The sequence below is a fragment of the Poecile atricapillus genome, chromosome 37, assembly GCF_030490865.1.
Source record: "Poecile atricapillus isolate bPoeAtr1 chromosome 37, bPoeAtr1.hap1, whole genome shotgun sequence".
NCBI classification, from domain to species: domain Eukaryota; kingdom Metazoa; phylum Chordata; class Aves; order Passeriformes; family Paridae; genus Poecile; species Poecile atricapillus.
Window position 1 is genome coordinate 3,161,618 of NC_081285.1, and position 22,037 is coordinate 3,183,654.

The window sequence follows — 22,037 nt, forward strand, 5'->3', positions numbered from 1 at the left end:
TGGCGGTGGCGGCGGCGACTCTGGAGCGGCTGGAGGTGGGGGGGGGGCGGCCCTGAGGGGGTCCCGGTACCGGGGGGGGGTCCCGGAGCGTCCTGGGGGGCTCAGAAGGAGCCGTGACCCCCCCCCGGGGGTCCTGCGGGCCCCGTCCCCCCTCAGGCCCTGCCGTGCCCCCCCCTCCCCCCCCCCGGTGTCCCCTGAGGGTCCCTCATGTCCCCTCCCCCCCCCCCCTCAGAATCGGCGTCACCCCCCCCCCCCCCCCCCCCCCCCCCCCCCCCGGGGGGTCCCTGGCAGGGCCCCTCCCCCTCATTGTGGGACCCTCCCACTGCCCCGCCCCCCCCCAAAATCAGCCCCTCATTGCCTCCCCCCTCCCCCCCAAAATTTGTGACCCCCCCCCAGAATTTTTACCTCCTCCCCCCTTTTTGCCCCCCTCAGGATTTTTTACCCCCCCCAAAATTTGTGACCCCACATTTCTGCCCCCCTCGGGGTTTGTGCCCCCCCCCAAGGTCTTTTAAATCCCCCCCCCAAGGTTTTTTACCCATTTTTTCCCCCCCCAGGATTTTTTTACCCCCCATTTTTGCCCCCCCCGGGTTTGTGACCCCCCCCCAGGATTTTTTACCCCCCCCATTTTTGCCCCCCCCCATTGTTTTTAACCCCCCCAGGTTTTTTTACCCCCCATTTTTGCCCCCTCAGGTTTTTTTACCCCCCATTTTTGTCCCCCCCGGGGTTTGTGACCCCCCCTCGTTGCCCCCCCCAGGCCCTGTCGTGCCCCCCGGTTTTGGGGGGCTCCCCCCGCGCCCCCCCCGAGGCGCTGGAGCTGCTTTGTCGCCCCTCGGAGCCGCGCCGGGCCCTGCTGAGCTGGATCTGCAGCAGGTACAGCCCCAAAATGGGGCTGGGGGCTCCTAAATGGGGCTGGGGGGGCTCCAAAATGGGGCTGGGGGCTCCTAAATGGGCTGGGGGGCTCCTAAATGGGCTGGGGGCTCCTAAATGGGGCTGGGGGCTCCTAAATGGGGCTGGGGGGTCCCAAAATGGGGCTGGGGGGGATTGGGGTGGGGCTGGGGGCAACCAAAATAGGGCTGGGGGCAACCAAAATGGGGCTGGGGGCTCCTGAAATGGGGCTGGGGGCTCCAAAATGGGGCTGGGAGCCCCAAAATGGGGCTGGGGGGTCCCAAAATGGGGCTGGGGGGTCCCAAAATGGGGCTGGGGGGGTCCCAAAATGGGGATGGGGGCACCCAAAATGGGGCTGGGGGCTCCTAAATGGGGCTGGGGGGTCCCAAAATGGGGCTGGGGGCTCCTAAATGGGGCTGGGGGGCTCCAAAATGGGGCTGGGGGCTCCTAAATGGGGCTGGGGGCTCCTAAATGGGGCTGGGGGGGTCCAAAATGGGGCTGGGGGGGTCCAAAATGGGGCTGGGGGGCCCCAAAATGGGACTGGGGGCTCCAAAATGGGGGCTGGGGGGGGTCCAAAATGGGGCTGGGGGCTCCAAAATGGGGCTGGGGGCTCCTAAATGGGGCTGGGGGCTCCAAAATGGGGCTGGGCGGGGGTCCCAAAATGGGGCTGGGGGGTCCCAAATGGGGCTGGGGGGTCCCAAAATGGGGCTGGGGGCTCCAAAATGGGGCTGGGGGGCTCCAAAATGGGGCTGGGGGGGTCCCAAATGGGGCTGGGGGGGGCGGGCAGGGGGTTTGGAATTGGGGGGGGGTCCCAAAGGGGGAGTTTGGAATTTGGGGGGGGGTCCTGGGGGGTTCCCCAATAACCCCAGACCCCTCCCCCCGCCAGGGTTCACCCCCCCCTCACCGCCCACCTGGAGTCGCTCCCCGAGGAGGCTCAAATGAGGGGTGAGACCCCCAAAAAACCCCAATCCCCCCCAAAAAACCCAAATTCCCCCCAAAAAACCCCAAAATCCCCCCAAAAAACCCCAAAATCCCCCCAAAAAACCCAAATCCCCCCCAAAAAACCCCAAAATCCCCCCCAAAAAACCCCAAATCCCCCCCAAAAAACCCCCAAATCCCCCCAAAAACCCCCAAAATCCCCCCAAAAAACCCCAAATCCCCCCCAAAAAACCCCAAAATCCCCCAAAAACCCCAAAATCCCCCAAAAAAACCCCAAAATCCCCCCCAAAAAACCCCAAAATCCCCCCCAAAAAACCCCAAAATCCCCCCCAAAAAACCCCAAAATCCCCCCCAAAAAACCCAAAATTCCCCCCAAAAAACCCCCAAAAAACCCAAATCCTCCAAAAAAACACCCCAAAATCCCCCCTAAAAAAAACCCCAAAGCCCCAAGCCCCCTCCCCAAATCCCCCAGACTCTTCCCAGTTTAACCAGTACCCCCCCCCAACCCAGAACTGGCCAAACTGGGAGCGAAGCTGATGCTCTGTGGGGCCGACGACCTCGCCCTGGTGGAGGTCAGGGGGGTCCTGGGGGGGTTTTTGGGGGATTTTTGGGGGTCTCTGGGGTCTTTTGGGGTGGAGGAAGAAAAATTGGGGGGGGATTTGAGGATTTTTGGGGGGAATTTTGGGATTTTTGGGGCTTTTATTTGGTTTTTTGGGATTTTTGGGGTGGGTGGGAGGGGTGGAGGAGGAAAATTTGGGGGATTTGGGGATTTTTGGGGGGAATTTTGGGATTTTGGGGGTTTTGAGGAGGTTGGGAAAGTCCAGGGAGAGAAAATTGGGGAAATTTCAGGGGTCCCAGAGGGATTTTTTGGGATTTGGGGAGGATTTGGGGAGGATTTTGGGGGTCTGGGGAGGATTTTTGGGATTTGGGGAAGATTTTTGGGGTCTGGGGGGGATTTTTTGGGTCTGGGGGAGGATTTTGGGGGTCTGGGGGGGATTTTTGGGATTTGGGGAGGATTTTTGGGATTTGGGGAGGATTTTGTGAGGATTTTGGGGGTCTGGGGAGGATTTTTGTGCTGAATTTCGGGGTTCCCTGATGGATTTTGGGTCTGGGGTCTCCCTTTTAGGGCACAGCCCCCCCCGAGCAGCAGCTCCAATTCCTCCAGGACCTTCTGGACGCTGCCCCCCCCCCTCGAGACCCCCCCCAAAACCAGGTTTAGACCCCCCCCCCAATTCCCTCCTGACACCCCAGCCCCAAAACCCCCCCCCAAAAACCCCCCCAAACCCCCCAAAATCCCATCCCCCCCCCAGAAAAGGACCCCCCAAGACCACCCCGTTCCTGCTGGAGCTGCTGGAGACCCCCGAGGGGGAGGCGGCCCTGAGACCCCCCCCGACCCCCCCCCAATTCCTGTGGAGACCTCGGAGACCCCCCCCCAGACCCAGGTGGGTTTTGGGGACCCCCCCCTCCCCCCACTCGGGCTCCCCCCACCCCAAAAATCCCCCCCTGACCCCCCCTCTTGTTTTATTTTCCCTCCCCAGGAGACCCCTCCCCGAATTGGAGGCGGAATTGGGGGGGGTCCGGAGGGGCCTGGAGGAGCTGCAGGCCAAGGTGGGGCTGGGGGCTTTTGGGGGGGGGATTTTGGGGGTCCCTGGGTGCTGTGGGGGGGGATTTGGGGGGGATTTGGGGTCATCTGGGGGGGCTTTGGGGCTTTTGGGGGGGGGATTTTGGGGGTCCCTGGGTGCTGTGGGGGGAGATTTGGGGGGGGATTTGGGGTCATCTGGGGGGGCTTTGGGGTTTTTGGGGGGGATTTTGGGGGTCCCTGAGGATCCCTGGGGGATTTTGGGGGGGGGGGGGGGTCTCTGGGTCCTTTTGGGGAGGTTTTGGGGGTCCCTGGGGGTCTCTGGGTCCTATGGGGGGGATTTGGGGGAAGATTTTGGGGGTCCCTGAGGATCCCTGGGGGATTTTGGGGGGGGGTCTTTGGAGTTTTGGGGGAGGTTTTGGGGGTCCCTGGGGGTCTCTGGGTCCTATGGGGGGGATTTGGGGAGGTTTTGGGGGTCCCTGGGGGTCTCTGGGTCCTTTTGGGGAGGTTTTGGGGAAGATTTTGGGGGTTTTGGGGTCAATTTGGGGCATCCCTGGATCCCAATTTGGGGCTGGGGGCTTTTTTCTTTAGGGGAGGATTTTGGGGGGTCCCTGGGGAGGTTTGGGGGGAATTTTGGGGTTTTTTTGAGGGGGTTTCCCCCTCCCCAAATCCCCCCGTGCTCCTTTTATCCTTCAGTTATCAAATCTGGGGGGGTCCCCAGCCCCCTCCCCCCCAAATTTGGGGGTCCTGGGGGGGGCTTTGACCTCGTTGGCCGCGGATTTTGGGGTCTCAGAGCTCCGGGACCCCCCGGGACCCCCCAGGACCCCCCAAATTCATCCCTGTGGCCCCCAGGCCCCCCCTGTGGGGAGGGGGCTTCGGGAGCTCGGCCAGGTGAGGGGGGGGATTTGGGGAGGGGGCTTTTGGGGAAGTTTTGGGGGGCTTTGAGGGGTCTGGGGGGTTTTTGGGGGGGTTTTGGGGGGGCTTGGGAGGATTTGGGGGGATTTTGGGGGGCTGGGTTTGGATTTGGGGGATTTTTGGAGGGAATTTGGGGAGGGGGGCGGCTCAGTTTGGGGGGGTTGGGAGGGATTTGGGGAGGGGTCTCAGCGAATTTGGGTTCATGGGGGGGATTTGGGGGTCCCAAACCCCCCAAACCCCTTTTGGGGGGGTCCCAAGCCCCTTTGAGGGGGTCCCAAGCCCCTTTGAGGGGGTCCCAAGCCCCTTTTGGGGAGGGGTCTCAGCTCCCTAAAAGGAATTTGGGGGTGGGGGAGGGGGTCTCACCCCATGGGGGGAGGGGCTGGGACCCCAAACTCCTCCCTCTCCCCTCCCCCCTCCCCCCCCAGGTTTTGGGGACCCTGACCCAGCTCGGGGCCAGCGCGGGGGAGGTGACGCGGCTGAGGGGGGTCACCGAGGTCATCGGTGAGTTTGGGGGGGGGGCACCCCAAAAACTGCCCCAAAAACTGCCCTGAAATACCCCAAAAATACCCCAAAAACTGCCCCAAAGACTGCCCCAAAATACCCCAAAAATACCCCCAAAACTGCCCTGAAATACCCAAAAATACCCCCAAAAACTGCCCCAAAACACCCCAAAAACTGCCCCAAAAACTGCCCTGAAATACCCAAAAATACCCCCAAAAACTGCCCCAAAAACTGCCCTGAAATACCCCAAAAACTGCCCCAAAACACCCCAAAAACTGCCCCAAAAACTGCCCTGAAATACCCCAAAAATACCCCCAAAAACTGCCCCAAAATACCCAAAAATACCCCAAAAACGGCCCCAAAATACCCCAAAAACTGCCCCCAAAACTGCCCCAAAAAGTGCCCCAAAATTCTCCAAAAACTGCCCCAAAAACTGCCCCAAAAACTGCCCCAAAAACTGCTCCCAAAATCTGCCCCAAAATACCCCAAATCTGCCCCAAAAACTGCCCCGAAATACCCCCAAAACTGCCCCAAAAACTCCCCCAAAAACCCCCAAAATCCCCCAAAACTGCCCCAAAAACTGCTCCCAAAATCGGCCCCAAAATACCCCAAATCTGCCCCAAAAACTGCCCCGAAATACCCCCAAAATACCCCCAAAACTGCCCCAAAATACCCCAAAAACCCCCAAAACCCCCCAAAAGTGCCCCAAAAACTGCCCCAAAAACCTCCAAAATACCCCAAAACTGCCCCAAATTCCTCCATTTTTGGTTTTTTTTGGGATGGGATTTTGGGGGAATTTTTTTGGGGGGGTGGGGGAGGAATTTTGGGGGAATTTCAGGGATTTTTGGGGGTTTTTAATGGGAATTTTGGGGGGTTTTTAATGGGAATTTTGGGGGGATTTTAGGGATTTTTGGGGGGTTTTTAATGGGAATTTTTGGGGGGAATTTCAGGGATTTTGGGGGGTTTTTAATGGGAATTTTGGGGGGTTTTTAATGGGAATTTTGGGGAGGATTTTAATGGGAATTTTTGGGGGGAATTTTAGGGATTTTGGGGGGTTTTTAATGGGAATTTTGGGGGGATTTCAGGGATTTTGGGGGGGGTTTTAATGGGAATTTTGGGGGGATTTCAGGGATTTTTGGGGGGTTTTTAATGGGAATTTTGGGGGGAATTTCAGGGATTTTGGGGGGTTTTTAATGGGAATTTTTGGGGGGAATTTCAGGGATTTTTGGGGGGTTTTTAATGGGAATTTTTGGGGGGAATTTCAGGGATTTTGGGGGGTTTTTAATGGAATTTTTGGGGGGAATTTCAGGGATTTTTGGGGGGTTTTTAATGGGAATTTTGGGGGGATTTCAGGGATTTTTTGGGGGGATTTTTAATGGGAATTTTTTTGGTTTTTAATGGGAATTTTGGGGGGTTTTTAATGGGAATTTTGGGGGGATTTTTTGGGATTTGAGCCATTTTCGAGGGGGGAAATTTTTGGGATGGAGGAAATTTTTGGGATGGGGGGAGGGGATTTTATAGGATTCGATCCATTTTTTTTGGGGGGGGAGGGGGGAATTTTTAGGGATTTGAGATTTTATGGGATTGGGATCATTTCAAGGAGGGAATTTTTAGGATTGGGGTGAATTTAGGATTTTGGGGGGGGGGGTCCCTTTTAACCCCAAAATTTCCCCTCCCCCCCCTCCAGGACCCCAAATCCCCCCCCTCTCCCATCGCTTCCAGACCCCCCCGGACTGAACCATTCCCGGTAAGGGGGGGGTTTAATTAAAATAAATTCTTTAATTAAAATAAAACCCCGATTTAGGATTAAAAATTTGGGATTTTCACAGCGGGGGGGGGGTGGGGGAGGGGCTCCCTGGAGACCTCCCCAAATTCCTGGGATTTATTTTTGGGATGCAGGGGGGGGGAGGGGAGGGTTGGTTCCGGGGGGGTTCCCGGTGCTTTTCGGGCCCTATAAGGGCAGCGGATCCCGTGTTTATCCCAAATCCGCCGTGACTCAGCCCGAATTCCAAAATCCCAAAATTCCAACCCCTTTGGGGGTGGGGGGGGGGGGGCGTGACGTCATCCACCCCCTCCCCCTCCCCTCCCCCTCCTCCTCCTCTTTTCCCAGCCAAAAAATTCCAGGCGGGATGAGATCATCGGGATTGGGGCCGGGAAGGGATTTCGGGGGGAATTTGGGGGATTTTAGGGGAAAAAAAAAAAATGGGGGAGGGGTCGGTGGAATTTCCCACCTCTCAAAAAATTTGGAATTTGGGGAATTTAAAAAAAAAAAGAGAAAAATTTATAAAAATGGGAGAATGTTCCTAAAAATGAAATTCCAGAGGGGAGGGGATTAATCCTAAAATAATTTGGGGAGGGAATCCTAAAACAAAAAAGGGAGGGAAATCCTTAAAGGGAATTGGGGAGGGGGAATAATCCTAAAAAAAATTGGGGAGGGGGGAAATGAATCCTAAAAAATGAGAATAAAAAAAAATAACCTGGAAAGGGGGGAAAATCCTAAAAGGGCCAAAAATGGCCCCGAAATGGCCCCAAAAGTCTCAAAAATGGCCCAAAAATGGCCTAAAGTGGCTCCAAAATGGTCCTGAAAGTCTCCAAAATGGCCCAAAATGGCCCAAAATTGTCCCCTAATGGTTCCAAATTGTCCCCAAATGGCCCCAAATGTCCAAGTGTCCCCAAATGGCCCCAAATGTTCCTAAATGTCCCAAATCGTCCCTAAAATGACCCCAAAATGGTCCCAAATGGCCCAAAATGCCCCTAAATGTCCTCAAATTGCCCCAAATTGTCCCCTAATGGTCCCCAAATGTCCCAAAATGGCCCCAAATTGTTCTCTGATGGTCTCTAAAGTCCCAAATTGTCCCCAAAATGTCCCCAAATGGCTCCAGGTGTGACTCGGGTGTGTCCCCAGCTGTCCCCAGGTGACCCCAGATGTCCCCAGGTGTCCCCAGATGACCCCAGGTGTCCCCAGGTGACCCCAGATGTCCCCAGGTGTCCCCAGGTGTGACCCCGGGGTCTCTTTGCAGGTGCAGCAGGACCCGGCGGCCTCAGGTGTGACAGGAGGGGACACCTGGGGGTGGAGGGGACACCTGGGGACACCTGAGACACACCTGGGGACATCTGGGACACACCTGGAACACACCTGGGGACAGCTGGGGACACCTGGGGACACCTGGGGACACCTGGGACACACCTGGGGACACACCTGGGTGTGTGTGACACACCTGGGGACAGCTGGGACACACCTGGGGACACCTGGGGACACCTGGGACACACCTGAGGACACCTGGGACCAGCCCTGGGGGTGTGACCCAAGGCCTGGAGCTGTCCCAGGTGTCCCCAGGTGTCCCCAGGATGTCCCCAGGTGTGTCCCAGGTGTCCCCAGATGTCCCCAGGTGTGTCACACACACCCAGGTGTGTCCCCAGGTGTGTCCCAGGTGTGTCTCACCTGTCCCAGGCACATCTGTCCAGGTGTGGACATTTTTGGGTCCAATGTGGCCATTCCAGCTGTCCCCAGGTGTCCCCAGGTGTCCCTGGGTGTGTCCCAGGTGTCCCCAAATGTCCCCAGGTGTCCCCAGGTGTCCCTGGGTGTGTCTCAGGTGTCCCCAGGTGTCCCCAGGTGTGTCCCAGGTGTCCCTGGCTGTGTCCCAGGATGTCCCCAGGATGTCCCCAGGTGTGTCCCAGATGTCCCCAGGTGTGTCTCAGGTGTCCCTGGGTGTCCCCAGGTGTCCCGGGTGTGTCCCCAGATGTCCCCAGGTGTCCCCAGGTGTCCCCGGTGTCCCCAGGTGTCCCTGGGTGTGTCCCTGGGTGTGTCCCAGGTGTGGGCGTGGCCCCGATGCTGCCCCAGCTGTGTCAGGTTCATTAACGCCGTTAGCAGCGCTATAATTAAACCTCATTAACCAGCGGCTCGTTAGCGATTCCCTCTTGATGAGCCCCCGTTAATTAACGCCCTGATTAACCCCAGAACTGCCCCCGTTAATGAGCCCCCCCCAATTAACCCCATTAATGAGCTCCCCCCAGAATGAGCTCCATTAATTAGCCCCCCATTAATGAGCTCCCCAGTAATTAACCCCAGAATGAACCCCGTCAATTAGCCCCCAATTAGCCTCATTAATGAGCTCTCCAGTAATTGACCTCATAACAAGCCCTGTTAATTAGCCCCCAATTAACCCCATTAATGAGCTCCCCAGTAATTAACCCAGAATGAACCCCCCAGCACTCCCCCGGTAATGACCCTTTCCTTAATTAACCTGTAATTAACCCTGTAATGAACCCCTGGTAATGACCCTTTCCTTAATTAACCTGTAATTAACCCCATAATGAACCCCTGGTAATGACCCTTTCCTTAATTAACCTGTAATTAACCTTGTAATGAACCCCTGGTAATGACCCTTTCCTTAATTAACCCATAATTAACCCTGTAATTAACCCCTGGTAATGACTCTTTCCTTAATTAACCCTTAATTAACGCTGTAATTAGCCCCATGATGGCCCCCCAGGAAGCCCCGGTAACGACTCTTTCCTTAATTAACCCCGTAATTAACCCATAATTAGCGCTGCCGTTTCCTCCCCGTTATCGGGGCCCGGCCGGAGCTTCCGGAGCCGGAACGGGGGGGGGAGGGGGGGCCCTATAGAACCCCATGGAACCCCATGGACCACATGGAACCCTATAGAAACCCTATAGAAACCCCTATAGAACCCCATGGAACCCTATAGAACCCTATAGAAATCTATAGAACCCCATAGAACCCTATGGAACCCTACAGAAACCCTATAGAACCCCATAGAAACCCCATGGAACCCTATAGAACCCTATAGAACCCTATGGAACCCCATAGAAACCCCATGGAACCCTATAGAAACCCCACAGAACCCTATGGAACCCTATGGAAACCCTATAGAAACCTATGGAATCCTATAGAAATCTATAGAACTCCATGGAACCCTATAGAAACCCCATGGAACCCTATGGAACCCATATAGAACCCCCAAATCCCCCCAAAACCCCCCCAGACCCCCCCATGGGGTCTCCATGACCCCCCCAGACCCCTCCCCACCCTAAACCCCCCCAAAAATCACCCCAAAGCCCCCCTATAGACCCCTTATAGAAACCCCAAATCCCCCCAGACCCCCCCCAAAATCACCCCAACCCCCCCCTATAGACTCCTTATAGAACTCCCAGACCCCCCAAAACCCCCCCTATAGACCCCCCGTGGGGTCTCCATGACCCCCCCAGACCCCTCCCCACCCCTAAACCCCCCCTATAGACCCCCAAAAAACCCCCCCTATAGACCCCTTATAGAAACCCCCAGACCCCCCAAAAACCCCCCAGACCCCCCCGTGGGGTCTCCATGACCCCCCCGACCCCTCCCCACCCCTAAATCCCCCAAAACCCCCCCTATAGACCCCTTATAGAACCCTTATAGAAACCCCCAGACCCCCCAAACCCCCCCAGACCCCTCCCCTCCCCCCCACGGGCTCCCCAAATCCCCTCCCCCCCCTCATTTTATGGGGTCCCCCCCCGCCCTCCCCCCCCCGACCCCTCCCCGCCCCCCCCGCGCCCCCCCCGGGGCGGGGCCGGCTCCTCTCGTTACCAATTAAGGCTCCGCGCGCGCCGCGCGAGCTCCCGGTACCGGCACCGCCACCGCGCGGGACCGCCGGGACCTCCCCGGGACCACCGAACCCATCCCCGGTACCGGCACCGGGACCTCCCCGGGACCGCCGGGACCTCCCCGGGACCGCCGAACCCACCGAACCCATCCCCGGTACCGCCGAACCCATCCCCGGTACCGGCACCGCCACCACGCGGGACCGCCGGGACCTTCCCGGGACCGCCGAACCCATCCCCGGTACCGGCACCGGGACCTCCCCGGGACCGCCGAACCCATCCCCGGTACCGGCACCGGGACCTCCCCGGGACCGCCGAACCCATCCCGGTACCGGCACCGGGACCTTCCCGGGACCACCGAACCTCCCCCCCGGAACCGCCGAACCCATCCCCGGTACCGGCACCACTGAACCCATCCCCGGTACCGGCACCGCCACTGCGCGGGACCGCCGGGACTCCCCCGGAACCGCCGAACCCATCCCCGGTACCGGCACCGGAACCTTCCGGGACCACTGAACCCACCCCGGGACCACCCCCGGTACCAGCACCGGGACCACCGAACTCACTGCCAGGACCCCCCCGGGACCACCGAACCCACCGAGAGCTTCCCCCGGTACCGGCACCGGGACCACCGAAACCCCCCCCGGCACCAGCAACCCCCCGGGACCACCCCCGGTACCGGCATTGGATCCCCCCCGGTACCGGGACCCCTCCGGGACCACTGACAGCACCCCCGGGACCACCGGGACCACCCGGACCCTCCCTGGGACCACCGGGACCGGACCCCGACTCACCCCAGGACCCCCAGGTGAGGATCCCCCCCCACCGGGACCCCCGAACCCCCCCCGGGACCGACCCGGGACCCCCGAACCCCCCCCGGGACCGACCCGGGACCCCCGAATTCCCCCTGGGACCGACCCCAGACCCCCGAACCCCCCCCGGGACTGACCCGGGACCCCCGAATTCCCCCTGGGACCGACCCTGAACCCCCCCCGGGACCGACCCGGGACCCCCGAACCCCCCCCGGGACCGACCCGGGACCCCCGAACCCCCCCCGGGACCGACCCGGGACCCCCGAACCCCCCCCGGGACCCCCGAACCCCCCAGGGACTGACCCGGGATCCCCAAACCCGACCCGGGACTCCCGAACCCCCCCCCGGGACCGACCCCAGACCCCCGAAACCTCCCGGGACCCCCGAACCCCCCCGGGACCGACCCCACACCCCCGAACCCCCCCCCGGGACCGACCCCAGACCCCCGAACCCCCCCGGGACCGACCCCAGACCCCCGAAACCTCCGGGACCCCCGAACCCCCTCCCGGGACCAACCCGGGACCCCCGAACCCCCCCCCCCGGGACCGACCCCAGACCCCCGAAACCTCCCGGGACCGACCCGGGACCCCCGAATTCCCCCCGCGACCGACCCCAGACCCCCGAACCCTCCCGGGACCCCCGAACCCCCTCCCGGGACCCCCCGAATGGGGTTTGGGGACCCCTCTGAACGGGACCCCCCCCCCTTTTTGGGGGGGCCCGGATTGGACGGACGCCCCTTTTTGGGGCGGGGGTCCCAATTTGGGGTCGGGGGGACCCTTCTGGAGGGGTCATGGGGGGTCTGGGGAGGGGGAGCAAGGCGAGGACCCCCCCCAATTTGGGAGGGGGGGGTCTCATTTTGGGGATGCTCCGGGGGGTCTCTCGTTACGGGAACCCCCCTTGATGGGGGTCCCCCGTTATTGGGGTCTCTCATTAGCGGGACCCCCCATGATGGGAATTATTGGGGTCCCCCATTATTGGGGTCTCTCATTTCTGGGGTCCCCCATCCCCTTTATCCCCCCTATCGCGACCCCCCCCCACTATCGCGATCCCCTCACCCCCCCGCTGACCCCTCCCCACCGCTCCCCTCCCTGCCCGACCCTTCCCCATCTCCCCCCATCCCCTCCCCCTCCCCATTTCCCATCTCCCCCTCCCCATTTCCCATCTCCCCCTCCCCATTTCCCATCTCCCCCTCCCCATTTCCCATCTCCCCCTCCCCATCTCCCCCTCCCCATCTCCCCCCTCCCCCTCCCCATTTCCCATCTCCCCTTCCCCATTTCCCATCTCCCCCCTCCCCCTCCCCATTTCCCCTCCCCATTCCCCATTTCCCATCTCCCCCTCCCCATTTCCCATCTCCCCCTCCCCATCTCCCCCTCCCCATCTCCCCCCTCCCCCTCCCATTTCCCATCTCCCCTTCCCCATTTCCCATCTCCCCCCTCCCCCTCCCCATTTCCCATCCCCATCTCCCCTCCCCATCTCCCTGACCCCTCCCCATTTCCCATCTCCCCCTCCCCATTTCCCCTCCCCATTCCCCATCTCCCCTCCCTCCCCTGACCCCTCCCCATTTCCCCTCCCCATTTCCCCTCCCCATCCCCTCCTCACCCCCGTCACTCCCCATCTCCCCTCCCTCCCGTCTCTCCCCGACCCCTCCCCATTTCCCATCTCCTCTTCCCATCCCCATCTCCCCTTCCCATCTCCCTCCCCATTCCCCATCTTCCCCATCCCGTCTCTCCCCGACCCCTCCCCATATCCCCTTCCCATCCCTCTGACCCCTCCCCATTTCCCCTCCCCATTCCCATCTCCTCTTCCCATCCCCATCTCCCCTTCCCATCTCCCTCCCCATTCCCCATCTCCCCCATCCCGTCTCTCCCCGACCCCTCCCCATATCCCCTTCCCATCCCTCTGACCCCTCCCCATTTCCCCTCCCCATTTCCCATCTCCCTTCCTCATTTCCGTCCTTGTTTCCCATCTCCCTTCCCTATTTCCCATTTCCCGTTCCTATTTCCCATCTCCCTTCCCCATCCCCTGACCCCTCCCCATTTCCCCTTCCCATCCCCCTGACCCCTCCCCATTTCCCATCTCCCTTCCCCATCCCCCTGACCCCTCCCCATTTCCCATCCCCACCTCTCCTGACCCCTCCCCATCTCCCCCCAGTCCCTCCCCCATCTCCCCCCAATCCCTCCCCATCTCCCCTCCCTCTCATCTCTCCCCTGACCCCTCCCCATTCCCCATCTCCCCTCCCCATTCCCCATCTCCCCTCCCCTGACCCCTCCCCATCTCCCCTCCCCATTTCCCCATCTCCCCACCCCCATCTCCCCTCCCCTGACCCCTCCCCATCTCCCCCAGCCCCTCCCCATTTCCCATCTCCCCTCCCCATCTCCCCAGCCCCTCCCCCATTCCCCATCTCCCCTCCCCCCGCTGACCCCTCCCCATCGCCCCCAGCCCCTCCCCAGGAGCCATCTCCCCTCCCCCGCTGACCCCTCCCCATCGCCCCCAGCCCCTCCCCCCGCTGACCCCTCCCCATCGCCCCCAGCCCCTCCCCATCGCCCCCAGCCCCTCCCCAGGAGCCATCTCCCTCCCCCCCCGCTGACCCCTCCCCGTCGCCCCCAGCCCCTCCCCAGGAGCCATCTCCCCTCCCCCCGCTGACCCCTCCCCGTCGCCCCCAGCCCCTCCCCAGGAGCCATGAGCTCCTCAGCCGGGCGGGGCCGCTCGGAGCCGGGCTCGGAGCAGGAGATGCCGGCCACCGAGAAGGACCTGGCGGAGGACGCGCCCTGGAAGCGGATCCAGCAGAACACCTTCACCCGCTGGTGCAACGAGCACCTCAAATGCGTCCACAAGCGAGTGGGCAACCTGCAGACGGATTTGGGCGACGGGCTGAGGCTGATCGCGCTGCTCGAGGTGCTGAGCCAGAAGCAGATGGGCCGCAAGTACAACGCGCGCCCCACCTTCCGCCAGATGCAGCTGGAGAACGTCTCGGTGGCCCTGGAGTTCCTGGAGAGGGAGAACATCAAGCTGGTGTCCATCGGTGAGGAGGGGGCTTGGCTGGGGAGGGGGTTTTTTAGGGGTTTTTTGGATTATTTGGGGGTTTTTTGGTTTCTCTCCGCTCGGCCTCGGGAATGGGTTTGGGTGGGGTGGGGGGGTTGTGGTTTTGGGGAGGGGAGGGGGTTTGGGTGAGGGGAATGGGTGGTGGTGGTGAGGAGAGGTGGGGAACGGCTCGGAAATTGGGGAGGGGGCGTGAGATCGACGCGCAACCCCCTCCCCGAAAAGATTTGGGGGTGGGGGTTGAGGTTTTGGGGGAGAAAAGGAGATTTTGAGGGGTTGGTGTTGGTGAGGAGAGGCTGGAAAGGGCTCGGAAATTGGGGAGGGGGCGTAAAATCGTCCCGAGCCCCCTGGAACCGCTCAGAAATTGGGGAGGGGGCGTGAGATCCTCACCCGGAGAAAGTTTTGGGGGTGGGGGGTTGAGGTTTTGGGGGAGAAAAGGAGATTTGGAGGGGTTGGTGTTGGTGAGGAGAGGTTTGGAACGGCTCGGAAAGGGCTCAGAAATTGGGGAGGGGGCGTCAGATCGTCCCCAAACCCTCGGAAACAGCTCAGAAATTGGGGAAGGGGCGTGAGATCCCCCCCGGAAAATGTTTTGGGTGGGGTGAGAGCTGCGGTTTTGGGGGAGGAAAGGAGGTTTTGAGTGAGAAAAATGGGTGGTGTTGGTGAGGAGAGGCTGCGAACGGCTCGGAAAGGGCTCGAAATTGGGGAGGGGGCGTGAAATCATCCCGAACCCCCTGGAACCGCTCGGAAATTGGGGAGGGGGCGTGAGACCCCCATCCAGAAAAAGTTTGGGGGGCGGGGATTGAGGTTTTGGGGGAGAAAAGGAGATTTGGAGGGGTTGGTGAGGAGAGGTTTGGAACGGCTCGGAAAGGGCTCGGAAATTGGGGAGGGGGCGTCAGATCGTCCCCAAACCCCTGGAACAGCTCAGAAATTGGGGAGGGGGCGTGAGACCCCCACCCGGAGGAAGTTTGGGGGGTGGGGGTTGAGGTTTTTGGAGGAAAAAAGGAAAATTTTGGGAATTTGGGAACAGCTCAGAAATTGGGGAGGGGGCTTCAGCTCCCCCTTCCCCCGGGAAGCGCTCAGGAAGGGGCTCAGAAATTGGGGAGGGGGCGTGAGACCCCGATCCGGTAAAAATGTGAGGGGTGGGAGTGACGGAGGATTTTTGGAGGAAAAGGAAGTTGGAAATGAGGATTTTTTGGGGTTTTTTTTGGTTTTTTTGGGATGAAAAAGTGAAAAATCTTTGAAATTGGGGAGGGGGGCGTGCGACCACCCCCCAAAAAAAAAGAGCGTGGAGTTCGGGGTGGAGCCACCGGGAAGTTCCGGAGAGTTGGAATTTTTTTGGGGTAAAAAAAAAGAAAACCAAGAAAATCGGATTTGTGGTGTTGGGGAGGGGGCAAAAAATCCCCCTCCCCAAAAAAATCCCCCTCAAAAGATCTCAGGAATTGGGAGGGGGCGTGCGACCACCCCCCAAAAAAACTCTGGGAAATGGGAATTGTGGAAAAATCGGATTTTGGGGGGAAAAAAAATCGGAGCTCGGGGAGGTTTGAGGTGATGAAAAAGCGAATTCCTCCCCAAAAAGTGCCGGAAATTGGGGAGGGGGCGCCCGGAAGACCCCCAGAAATGGGGGGAGGATCACAGGGAGACCCCCCCAGAGGCTGAAAATGGGGAGGGGTCTCCGGGAAAGGGAAAATGCGCTGGGTTTTAATGGTGAGGAGGGGGCGGGACCCCGGAAAGGGCCGGAAATTGGGGAGGGGTCCTCAAAAAATGAGAGGGGGGGGAGGTTCCGATCCCCAAATTGGGGAGGGGTCTCCAAGGGGGGGGGGGAGGGAGCATCGACCTGGTCCCGCTTGGAGAATGGGGAGACCCCCCCCCAAAAAAAGACCCCGAAATTTGGGGGAGGGGTCCCAAAATTGGGGAGGGGTCCTGGAGACGGGGACCCCCCCTTGGGTAATTTGGGGAAGGGTCCCGGGGGCTCAGGGACCCCCCCTCAAATAACCCCAGAGGGATAATGGGGGGTCCTGAGACCCCTCCCCTTTTTGGGACCCCCCCCGGGAATATTTTGGGGACCCCCCCCCACATTTAGGGCGGGGCTTTGGAGACCCCTCCACCCCAAATCCCACCCCGGGGGGGGGGGCTGGGAGACCCCTCCCCCACCCAGGGGGGGCTGTTTAGGACCCCCCCTTTAATTTGAGACCCCCCCTCAATTTGCGACCGCGGCCTCTCAATTTCGGACCCCTCCCCAATTTTAGGACCCCCCCCCAATTTTAGGACCCCCCCCCCAATTTGGGGCCACCCCAAAATTCGAGGGGGTGGGGGAGGGTCCGGCCGCCCCTCCCAGCGCAGGAATTTGGGGAGGGGGCGCCCCTGGAGGGGCTCGGGGGGGGTCCCGGGGTTTTTTTGGGGGGGGTCCCGTGGGGGGCGGGGTCTCGGCCGTGCCGAGCCCTTATAAGGCCAAAAAATGCTGGAGCGGGGGGGGAGGGGCCGGAGCCCATCCCCCACCCCGGCCACGCCCCTCCCCCCTCCCCAAATCCGCCCCCACCCCCCCCGAACCGCGGGGCGGGGCCCGGGCGCGGCCCCTCCCCCTCCCCAAACCCGCCCGGGGGGGGAGGGGAGCGGGGAGACCCCCCCCGAGACCCCAAAAGGGGATTTGGGGACACCCGGAAAGCCCCGAAGGGACCCCAAAAGTGGGGGCGGGGCCGGGACCCCCAAAAACACCAAAAGGGACCCAAAAAACCCAAAAGGGACCCCAAAAACACCAAAGGGACCCCAAAAACACCGAAAGGGACCCCAAAAATACCAAAAGGGACCCCAAAAACACCAAAGGGACCCCAAAAACCCCAAAGGGACCCCAAAAACACCAAAAGGGACCCCAAAAACACCAAAGGGACCCCAAAACTCCTGCAGGGTCCCCTGAGAGCCCCGGGTGGTGACCCCAAACACCCCAAATCCTCAACGTCCCCGATGTCCCCCTGTCCTCACTGTCCCTGAGGTGTCCCTGATGTCCCCAGTGATGTCCCCTCGATGTCCCCAATGTCCCCAGTGTCGCTGTGGTGTCCCCAATGTCCCTGAAGTGTCCCCCATGTCCCCTGGATGTCCCCAGTGTCCCTGTGATGTCCCCACAGACAGCAAGGCCATCGTGGACAGGATGCTGGGGCTGATCCTGGGGTGTCCCCAATGTCCCCAGTGATGTCCCCAATGTCCCTGGGATGTCCCTGGGGTGTCTCTGATGTCCCCTGGATGTCCCCAATCTCCCCTGGATGTCCCCAATGTCCCCTGGATGTCCCCGCAGACAGCAAGGCCATTGTGGACGGGAACCTGAAGCTGATCCTGGGGTGTCCCTGATGTCCCTGGGGTGTCTCTGATGTCCCTGTGATGTCCCCTGGATGTCCCCAATGATGTCCCCAATGTCCCCAATGTCCCCACAGACAGCAAGGCCATCGTGGACGGGAACCTGAAGCTGATCCTGGGGCTGATCTGGACGCTCATCCTGCACTATTCCATCTCCATGCCCATGTGGGACGAGGAGGATGAGGAGGAGGCCAAGCGCCAGACGCCGAAGCAGCGGCTGCTGGGCTGGATCCAGAACCGCCTGCCCCAGCTGCCCATCACCAACTTCAGCCGCGACTGGCAGAGCGGCCGCGCCCTCGGGGCACTCGTGGACAGCTGTGCGCCGGGTGGGTACTGGGATGGGTTACTGGGAGCACTGGGATGGACTGGGAGCACTGGGATGGGCACTGGGAGCACTGGGATGGGCACTGGGGCAGAGCGGCCGCGCCCTCGGCGCGCTCGTGGACAGCTGTGCGCCGGGTGGGTACTGGGATGGACTGGGAGCACTGGGATGGGTCACTGGGAGCACTGGGATGGGCACTGGGCCCCAGCTGCCCATCACCAACTTCAGCCGCGACTGGCAGAGCGGCCGCGCCCTCGGGGCACTGGTGGACAGCTGTGCGCCGGGTGGGTACTGGGATGGACTGGGATGGACTGGGATGGGCACTGGGATGGGTCACTGGGAGCACTGGGATGGGCACTGGGGCAGAGCGGCCGCGCCCTCGGCGCGCTCGTGGACAGCTGTGCGCCGGGTGGGTACTGGGATGGACTGGGAGGTCACTGGGAGGTCACTGGGATGTAACTGGGATGTAACTGGGAGCACTGGGAGGTCACTGGGATGTAACTGGGAGCACTGGGAGGTCACTGGGATCCCGGTGTCCCCAGGGCTGTGTCCGGACTGGGACTCGTGGTCACTGGGAGGTCACTGGGGGATAACTGGGAGCACTGGGATGAGTTACTGGGATGTAACTGGGATGTAACTGGGAGGTCACTGGGATGTAACTGGGAGCACTGGGATGTAACTGGGAGGTCACTGGGATGTAACTGGGAGCACTGGTGTCCCCAGGGCTGTGTCCGGACTGGGACTCGTGGTCACTGGGAGGTCACTGGGATGGGTCACTGGGAGGTCACTGGGAGATAACTGGGAGCACTGGGATGAGTTACTGGGATGTAAGTGGGATGTAACTGGGAGGTCACTAGGATGTAACTGGGATGTAACTGGGAGCACTGGGATGTAACTGGGATGCCGGTGTCCCCAGGGCTGTGTCCGGACTGGGACTCATGGTCATTGGAGGGTCACTGTGAGGTTACTGGGAGCACTGGGATGTAACTGGGATGTAACTGGGATGTAACTGGGATCCCGGTGTCCCCAGGGCTGTGTCCAGACTGGGACTCGTGGGACCCGAGCCGGCCGGTGGAGAACGCGCGCGAGGCGATGCAGCAGGCGGATGAGTGGCTCGGGATCCCCCAGGTGAGCCCGGGACACCGCCTGGCCTGAGGCCTTCATCATCATCATCATCTTCATCATCCTCATTTTCATTGTCATCATCTTCATTATCTTCATCATCATCATTCTCTTTTTCATCATCATTGTCATTATCTTCAGTTTCATCTTCATCTTCTTTGTCATCATCCTCGTGTTCATTTTCATCATCTTCATCGTCATCTTCATCATCATTATCCTCATCTTCATCCTCATCATCATCGTTCCTGTGTTCTTCATCATCGTCCTTATCTTCATCCTCATCATCTTCATCGTCATCAACCTCATCTTCATCATCATCATCTCTGTTCTTCATCATCATCCTCATTCTCCTTCTCATCACCATCCTTATCTTCATCCTCATCGTCCTCATTTTCATCATCATCCTCATTTTCATCATCCTCATGCTCTTCGTCTTCATCATCATCATTCTCGTGTTCATCTTCTTCATCCTCATCATCTTCATCCTCATCTTCATCATCTTCATCACCATCATCCCTGTGTCTTTTATCATCATCATCGTCCTCATCTTCATCATCCTCATGCTCTTCATCTTCATCATCATCATTCTCACGTTAATCTTTTTCATGCTCATCATCTTCATCCTCATCGTCATCTTCATCACCATTATTCCTGTGGCTTTCATCATCATTCTCATCATCATCCTTATTTTCGTCCTCATCATTCTCATCTTCATCATCTTCTTCATCTTCATCATCTTCTTCATCTTCATTCTCATTTTCATCATTTTCATCCTCGTGTTCTTCATCGTCATTATCATCATCTTCATTATCATCCTTGTCATCCTCATCTTCATCGTTCTCATCATCTTCATCTTCATCATATTCATTCTCATTCTCATCCCTGGCCTTGTGTCCTTCCTCATCATCCTCATCCTCATCCCTGTCCCCGTGTCCTGGTGCCACCTCTCACCTGGGGGTGTCACAGACCCCTCCCCGTGTCCCCTGACCCCTCCCCAGGTGATCTGACCCCTGTCCCTGTCCCCTGTCCCCAGGTGCTCCCCCCTGTCCCCTCCTGTGTCCCCTCTCCAGGTGCTCACCCCTGTCCCCAGGTGTCCCCTGGTGCTCACCCCTGTCCCCTGCTGTCCCCTGCTGTCCCCAGGTGTCCCCAGGTGCTCACCCCTGTCCCCAGGTGTCCCCAGGTGTCCCCAGGTGTCCCCAGGTGCTCACCCCTGTCCCCTCCCCTGTCCCCAGGTGATCACCCCCGAGGAGATCGTGGACCCCAATGTGGACGAGCACTCTGTCATGACGTACCTGTCCCAGTTCCCCAAGGCCAAGCTCAAACCTGGGGCTCCCCTGCGCCCCAAACTCAACCCCAAAAAGGCTCGAGCCTATGGGCCAGGTGAGGAGGGGTCCCCAAAACCCCCTGGGACCCCCAAAACCCCCCCGGGACCCCCAAAACCCTCTGGAACCCCCTGAGACCCCCCAAAACCCCCTGAGACCCCCGGGGTGGGTTCAGGGTGGCTCTGGGACCCCCGGGGTGGGTCTGGGACCCCCATTTTGAGTCTGGGGTCTCACAGAGTACTCAGATTTGGGGGGGTCAGTGGGTTTAGGACCCCCAGGGTGGGTCTGGGACCCCCAGGATATTTCTGGGACCCCCAGGGTGGGCCCGGGACCCCTGTTTTGGGTCTGTGCCCCCCATTTTGGGTCTGGGGTCCGGCAGGGATCGAGCCCACCGGGAACGTGGTGCAGCCCAGACTGGGGGGGGATCTGTGGCTCTGGGACCCCCAGGGTGGCTCTGGGACCCTCAGGATGGCTCTGGGACCCCCATTTTGAGTCTGGGGGCTCACAGAGTACTCAGATTGGGGGGGGTCAGTGGGTTTAGGACCCCCAGGGTGGCTCTGGGACCCCCAGGGTGGCTCTGGGACCCCCAGGATGGCTCTGGGACCCCCAGGGTGGGTTTAGGGTGGCTCTGGGACCCCCAGGGTGGGTTTAGGATGGTTCTGGGACCCCCAGGGTGGCTCTGGGACCCCCAGGATATTTCTGAGACCCCCATTTTGGGTCTGGGGTCCGGCAGGGATCGAGCCCACCGGGAACGTGGTGCAGCCCAGACTGGGGGGGATCTGTGGCTCTGGGACCCCCAGGGTTGGTTTAGGATGGCTCTGAGACCCCCGAGGTGGCTCTGGGGTGGCTCTGGGACCCCCAGGGTGGCTCTGGGACCCCCGAGGTGGGTCTGGGACCCCCATTTTGGGTCTGGGGTCCGGCAGGGATCGAGCCCACCGGGAACGTGGTGCAGCCCAGACTGGGGGGGATCAGTGGCTCTGGGACCCCTGAGGTGGCTCTGGGACCCCCAGGGTGGGTTTAGGATGGTTCTGGGACCCCCAGGGTGGCTCTGGGACCCCCGAGGTGGGTCCAGGACCCCCATTTTGGGTCTGGGGTCCGGCAGGGATCGAGCCCACCGGGAACGTGGTGCAGCCCAGACTGGGGGGATCAGTGGATTTAGGACCCCCAGGGTGGGTTTAGGATGGTTCTGGGACCCCCAGGGTGGGTTTAGGGTGGCTCTGGGACCCCCAGGGTGGGTCTGGGACCCCCAGGATATTTCTGGGACCCCCATTTTGGGTCTGGGGTCCGGCAGGGATCGAGCCCACCGGGAACGTGGTGCAGCCCAGACTGGGGGGGGTTCTGTGGCTCTGGGACCCCCAGGGTGGCTCTGGGACCCTCAGGGTGGGTTTAGGGTGGCTCTGAGACCCCCAGGGTGGGTCTGGGACCCCCAGGATATTTCTGGGACCCCCATTTTGGGTCTGGGGTCCGGCAGGGATCGAGCCCACCGGGAACGTGGTGCAGCCCAGACTGGGGGGATCAGTGGATTTAGGACCCCCAGGGTGGGTTTAGGATGGTTCTGGGACCCCCAGGGTGGGTCTGGGACCCCCAGGGTGGCTCTGGGACCCCCGAGGTGGGTCCAGGACCCCCATTTTGGGTCTGGGACCCCCATTTTGGG

The 22,037-nt window shown here is 60.5% G+C and overlaps 1 protein-coding gene across 10 annotated transcripts in view; it reads left to right on the plus strand.

Annotated features, from left to right (window-relative positions):
- The first annotated feature begins 10,908 nt into the window (after positions 1-10,908).
- Positions 10,909-22,037, plus strand: part of FLNA (filamin A) — an 83,068-nt gene continuing 71,939 nt past the window's right edge. For all 10 annotated transcript variants that reach the window (XM_058861532.1, XM_058861533.1, XM_058861530.1 and 7 more), the window contains exons 1-5: positions 10,909-11,229; positions 13,897-14,255; positions 17,695-17,943; positions 18,970-19,067; positions 20,294-20,441. In XM_058861532.1, the coding sequence (XP_058717515.1) occupies positions 13,913-14,255; positions 17,695-17,943; positions 18,970-19,067; positions 20,294-20,441 (838 nt within the window). In that variant the 5' untranslated portion in view covers positions 10,909-11,229; positions 13,897-13,912. The remainder of the gene's footprint in view (positions 11,230-13,896; positions 14,256-17,694; positions 17,944-18,969; positions 19,068-20,293; positions 20,442-22,037) is intronic.